The following is a 6,628-nucleotide window of genomic DNA, read 5'->3' as shown; positions in this document are numbered from 1 at the left end:
AATCTCCAAGAACTGGAATTACAGCTGTTCTGAGATGCCTTATGTGGGTGCTGGGAATGAAACCCTGTTCCTCTGCAAGAGCAAACAAGTGTTGTTAACCAATGACCCATCTCTCCAGCCTCTTTACTCTTCAGCTTAAACCGTCTCTATTCAGAACAGCCTTTTTCAGTCACATTAGGTAAGTGACTCATCTTATTTTTCTTGGCATATTTTTAAATAGTCACCTCCACTCCAAAATTTTTTGTCTTTCCTACTAATTAGAAGTCCCTTGAGAAGTGGGCATGGTGGTGCACGCCTCTAATCCCAGTACTCAAGGAGGCAGAGGCAGGAAGATCTCTGTGAGTTTGAGGACAGCCTAGTCTACAAAGCAAGTTCCAAGATAGCCAGAGCCATTACACAGATAAACCCTGTCTTGAAAAACAACAAACAAAAAACCAAAACAAAACAAAGCTCTTGAAAATATGATTCTCACCCTGCCTCATGTACTAAGTGCATTGAAGAAAGCACGGGACAGAAAGCCTTCTCTGAGGTTTAGCTTCTTCATGAGCAATGAGAGCTTCCTACCATTTCTGGACCTTCCTTACTCTTTTTCATGGAAATAAAGATAAAGAATAGAGATAAAGAATAGCAACCAGGGCTGGAGAGTTGGCTCAGTGATTAAGAGCACTGTCTGCTCTTCCAAAGGACCTGGGTTCAATTCCCAGCATCCACATGGCAGCTCACAACTGTCTGTACCACCAATTCCAAGGGATCTGACACCTTCACACGAATGCACATAAAATAAAATTAATTATTAAAAAAAAAGAATAGCAACCAAAGAAAGGTGGAAACACTTTATTGAAAACCTCAGCTGCAGGCCTCAGTCTTCTTCTTCTTCTTCTCTTCCATAACTATTTCTCACAAAACTGTTAAACATGTAACAGTGTAAAATGTTATATTTTAGAATGTATTCAAACGATCTACATAAGGCTTCTGGCATACTGTAGGTTCTAGTTAACTGAACACAGTGTGGTTCAGGCCAGGCAGGACCCAGCCCTGAGTGAAGTCTCCCTGGTGAATGTAGAGATCCTGTCCACAGAAATAAGCTAACTGGATCTTCCTAGAAGACATTCCAAGTCCTGTTTCACACCATCCAGCTTGCTTTCTAGCCTGGTGCCCTGCTCCTTTTCACTCATGAAACTACTTCAAAGTTGGATTCAAGAGCTTACAGTTTGTTTGAAACTTTATTAAAAAAAGCTATTCTAGGGGGATGGAGAGATGGCTCAAAGGTTAAGAGCACTGGCTGTTCTTCTAGAGGTCCGGAGTTCAGTTCCCAGCAACCACATGGTGGCTCACAACCATCTAGAATGAGATCTAGTGCCCTCTTCTGGAATACAAGCATACATAATAAAATAAATAAATCTTTTTTAAAAAAAGCTATTCTAAAAAAATTAATCTTCTCCAGCACACATACTGATTAACTACTTACTGGCTGACAAGTAGCTGAAAGTCGGATGCAAAGGACTTGTGTTCCTCTCATTGCCCAAGTATGGCTTTTCTTCTGCCTGGAGGTGTGACTGACTCATCCCTGATCCTGCTTTTGCTGGGTACGGCAAGGAATTAAGAGTACCTTACAGAGTAGATCACTGACCTCACAATGTGTCAATAACAGGAGGGAAAAAGGACTTCCTTGACCACCTCTGATATCCCAAATACAGCCACCAAACCACATCTGACCAGACAAGAGAAGCCAGAACAAAAGGTGGCCTAAAGAAATCTCGAAATGGATTTGTCTGGGCTGGGAAAGCAATGTGTGTGTTGGGGGTGGGGCGGGGTGGGAGTGGGGAATGACTTCAGACTAGGAGAAACACCTGTAAATACCAAGCATGGTGACCACTACTCACTGACAATTTACTGTGCTGTTTTCTAGATTTCTCACTATCAAGCAGACAGTATGAGTCTTCTCGTGTACAAGACAGAAAATCCAAACCACAAGGAGCTTAAGCAGCTTTTCCAGGCCTGTGATGTCTTAGTAGGATTAACTTGATCAGCTTCGGTCGGTGATAAAAGTACTGATTATATTTCTGCTGCTCTACTATTAGGCCAATAGTGGCAACTTGACTCTTAGATTTAATGTTTGCCTTACAATATTAAAAGCAGAAACAGGGTGCAAGAGTCGGGGGGTACAGTTTCAAATAAAGCACAGAACAACCCTGTACAAGGTGACCAAGCAGCTAAAGTTGCGGTTCTCAATCTGGGGGTCATGACCCCTCTGGGGTCAAACAACTTATAGAGGTCACATATTTACATTACAATTGATAACTAGAAAAATTGTAGTTATGAGGTAGCAACGGTAGCTTTATGATTAGCGCTCACCACGTGGGGAACTGCTCTAAAGGCTCGTAGTCTTGGGAAGGTTGAGAACCACTGAGCTAGAGCATTTCCTGCCACCTAGTGGCAACCTGTGCTTGCGGCAGAGAGGCTGCCAAGAATGAACATGAGACCCAGGTGCCGCAGCTCCAGTCTTGGGAAAGTCGAATCGACCAATGACATGTATTTACCTGTTTGCGAAGGCTACTGCAGATTAACATAACAGCGGGCAACCAAGATTGTTTTCAGCAATTCCTAAGTTCCTGGGGCAGATTCTTAGGGTTGTTGTTTGTTTGTTTGTTGCCTGATACCTTCTGGTATCAGGTACCCCAGCACATTCTGATCAGGGAAGAATGTTGTGTCATACAGCCTGTTATTTCTCAAGTTCCTCGTCCAGGCCTGGTGCAAAGGGAGTGAATGTCTGTTGAATGAATGTGAGTGAATGTTTTTAATCCGAATTTACCACCACACAGAGCAAGACAGACCAAGATTAAGCAGCAGTTTATTTGAATATTCTATGTAGTAAACATGTAAAGGAGGTGGGAGGAGAGCTGGAGGAGGCTTCTTGGAGAACTTTTCAGGCAGGTCAAGGGGCCCCCAGTAGGTGGCGTGTTCACAGAGCAGTGGATGCCCGGAACTTCTGGGTCAAACAGAACACAGCAGCTGTGAGGGCCGTGCATTGGCGGGCCAAGAGTTTCACGCTGAGGTCGTGGTAGCCCCTCTCGCAGGTCAGTTTCGCAGCCTCCACGAATTGGTGGTAGGTAAAGACCACGTCCCTCAGGTTCCCAGCCACTTCCCTGTGCCGGGTGGAGCAGCGGCTACAGTGCGTGAACTGGAAGCAGAGGCCGGCCAGCTGGACCAGGTGCTGGAAGGTGACTCGCACAGCGCCCTGCATCTCCTCAGGGGACTGGTCCATTCTGATCACATGTTGGCAGCTGGAGAGGAGCTTCTGCGAACCCATGCACAGGCGGCTCCGGCTTTCTGAAAAATGCCAGGTGCATTTCTCAGGGGGGTGTTTGTTGCCAACCCCCCAGGAAGCTTCCACAATGTCCTGTAGCTCTAGCAGGCTCTCTGTGAGTTGGACAAAGCCCTCGGGGGCACTTGCAGGGACAGTTTTTAGTTGTCTCAGAGCCCTGGAGCAATACTCTGGCCAGATGTGGCTTTTCCTGGACAGGGGTGTGGTGCAACTGTACGTACGGGCTGACCTCCAGGGCAGAGTCACCTCGCTTCCTGCAGAGGGTGGTGAGGTAAGGGGGGCAGCAGGGTGTGTTTGTGGGTCCCCGTCTTCTTCCTCTGTCTCAGGCTGCGGGCCACGGAAGCATGTGGCATAGGAGAACTGACATCTGCAATGCTCTATGCCAATTCCGGCAGGCACCATTTCATTCATGCCAGCAAAACCCAAAGAGCTAGTTCTGCTGAGACTGGTGGAGCCTTCAGGATAGCTCTCTGGGGCAAAGCACAGGAAAGACCTCTCAGGTGGAAGGCAAATGACAGGACTGTCACACTTGCTTTCTGCTGGTGAGCCGTGGCCTGAGTCTGCTGAGCGCGGCTCCTCCTGACATGGCGAAAGCTTTGGCAGAGAAGGTACTGTAAGGGCGCAGACCTGCTGAGGGGGACCCATAGGGACTGTCTCTTCCCCTATCACATAACTAAGCTGCTCTGCCTTGACCCTGTCTGGAGGGAGGGCTGATGGAATGGCCTGCACCCCACGTAAGAAGTCAGGGCCCAAGTCCAGTTCTGCCAATAGTTCCTGTTCCTGGCTGGCCTGGCCTATGGCTTTTCTCTCTTCTCCGTGGGAGTCAGGTGGGATCTGTCCTATCCCTGTTCCGGGAGCCTCCGAGGAGAGGGAACCGGTTATTTCACCAGCTAGAGCACTACCATCAAGAGCCTCTGGAACATTATCTGACCCCTCACCCTTGAAATCACCCAAGTCCTTCCCAAATCCCTTCTGAAATAAGTTGGGGCCATTTTTGTGTGTTACTTCACTGTCACTTTCCAAAGACAGCTGTCCTTGCGGCACCTCTTCTGCAGCAAAGGCCATCTCTTCTGAATGCATTCCACATTCATCACTTACAGGCCCATCTCCAGGACACTGGGGCCCTGTGGACTTGGGGGTAACTTCTTGTATATGATTTATTAAAAAAGATCCCACGTCCATTTCTGACTGTACCCCTTCTGGCTCTGCTGGGTCCTTTTGAGGGATGTGGTGAGGCCCTGGGATGCCTGGATTAGGGTCAGCCACAGAGTCCTCAGGCCCTGGGATGAGTTCTTTGGGGGTGGTGCCACCTTGGTCTTGAGATAAGATTTGGAAAGGCCTGACCTGAGCAGCCTGTGGGCTGGAAGAACCTGGGTTGGAACAATGGGGGTTGTGAGGGATGTTTGTCGAGGGACCATCCTCAGTGGTGACAGCCAAGGGAGCAATCTCGGGAGTCTCTGTGTTGTTGGGGTCAATTCGGAGACGAATGGCAGAGATGGAAGACACTCGAGAGTCAATGACTGACTTGGTTTCCATGGTCTCCGGCTCCATCTCCATGATCCTGGAGGCTGGATTTTTGTTCTTTGTCTCCCTCAGGGAAGCCAGCAACCCCAAGGCCTTGGTCTCTAGGAGGCCTGGCTCACCCTGCATGTCTTGCAGGGAGGACACAGTTGGGGAGGGGGCGGTGAGGGTCAGGTAGGGCTCTCTGTTGTAGTAGCACACGTCATCCATGTTTTCTTGGGAGGCAGATGGCTCCATGGGGAAGGAGACCTGGCAGGTGTGGTCTGTCTGTAGGAAGGACCTCCTTTTCCTCAGGGTCTTGGCATACTTCTTCACCCCTCCCCGCCTGCTTGCTTCTCCTCCCTCGGGGCCCGGATGCAGGCTTTCCTCGGAGCCACGGTATCTAGACTGAGTCTGCAATTTCACTGCACTGAGACCGGCAGTTCTCGGCCCTGAAGGTCAAAACAAGGAAAATCATATGAAGCACAGAGAAACAGAGAGGTCATCCATGCTCGGGCAAGCACACAGGCTGGTGTAGACTCAAGCCCTACACCTTGGGCAACTGAAATTTCCTCTCCCCAGTCTCCCCATTTGGCAGGTGGGGATAATGATTGCGGTAGACTTTTTTTTTATGTTGCTTGTTCAAGACCCATTTACTACCTTTTAACCATGGAACCCCAGACTTCTTTTCAGAGGACGACATCTCCCCAATGGTTGCACTCTGACGGACACCGGTGGAGATCAAACTCAGAACCCTATGCGTGCTGGGCAAGCACTCCGTGTTCTAATTGCAAACCACAGAACTGTTTATTTACAAGAGTGAAGTAACGAGAGTCACAGTCCAGGCAGCCAGCCACAGATTCTCCAGAATTTCAAAATACAGACACATTCATTTAAAAAAAAAACAAAAGGGGGGGTATTAAAGAGATGGCTCGAAGGTGAAGAATACTGCCTGCTTTTCCAGAGGACCTGGGTTCAAGTTCCAGAACCCACATGGTGGCTCTCAATCATCTGTAACTCCAGTTCCAGGGGATCTAATACCCTTTTCTGGACCCCTTGGACACTGTACACACATAGAACATAGACATGTATGCAGGGAAAACACCCATATCCATAAAACTAATTTAAAAATTAATGAAAACAAAACTACATGTGATGGTACCTGTTTATAAGCTCAGCACTGAGAAGGCCCGACAAGTTTAAAGCCAGCCTGGGCGATATCTTTGAGTTTCTAGCCAGCCTGGGCTATATGTATATATAGAGAGAGTGACACAGTATATTAATGATATATATATCATATATATATATATACCACGTCATTGTTTGCAGCCATAATACCCTGATAATACTGATAACACTGAGTATGAGGAATGCTGCTGCAAAGACTTCTAGCCTGGCTGTCAGCCATGTCTAAACCCAGTTCTTCAGGCTAGCTTGCAATTTGGCTGGCTCTTTGTCTGTCAAGCTTTTCTTCATGTGATGTTAACTGGTGCCCATAGCTGCTGCTGCTTCTGTTATTACTTTTATTCTACATGGGAAGGGTGTGAGGATGCTTTCTTTGGACAAACAGGAACCCTGACCCTCAGTAGTCATGAGGAGTTTGCATGCAGTGGGATGACCCTTCTCAGGAAAGGTGGTGTGTAAAAAGGTCTTGGGATTTGGGCAGAAGGAATCAGGATTGCATGCTAGCAGGGACAAGGAAGCTTGTATACTCAGACCAAATGTTGCTAACCTGTTTGTATGATACTGAATATGTGTGTGTGTGTGTGTGTGTGTGTGTGTGTGTGTTGGATTTATTTATTT

The 6,628-nt window shown here is 47.7% G+C and overlaps 1 protein-coding gene across 4 annotated transcripts in view; it reads right to left on the bottom strand.

Annotated features, from left to right (window-relative positions):
• Positions 1-2,834: 2,834 nt before the first annotated feature.
• Frmpd1 (FERM and PDZ domain containing 1) overlaps positions 2,835-6,628 on the bottom strand; it is a 151,212-nt gene continuing 147,418 nt past the window's right edge. For all 4 annotated transcript variants that reach the window (XM_021653985.2, XM_060379858.1, XM_021653984.2 and 1 more), the window contains one exon: positions 2,835-5,277. In XM_021653985.2, coding sequence (XP_021509660.1) covers positions 2,963-5,277 — 2,315 coding nt within the window. In that variant the 3' untranslated portion in view covers positions 2,835-2,962. The remainder of the gene's footprint in view (positions 5,278-6,628) is intronic.

This window comes from Meriones unguiculatus, chromosome 3 (genome assembly GCF_030254825.1).
Source record: "Meriones unguiculatus strain TT.TT164.6M chromosome 3, Bangor_MerUng_6.1, whole genome shotgun sequence".
NCBI lineage: Eukaryota > Metazoa > Chordata > Mammalia > Rodentia > Muridae > Meriones > Meriones unguiculatus.
The sequence above is the reverse complement of the archived record's forward strand: the minus strand, read 5'-3'. Positions and strand labels throughout refer to the sequence as shown.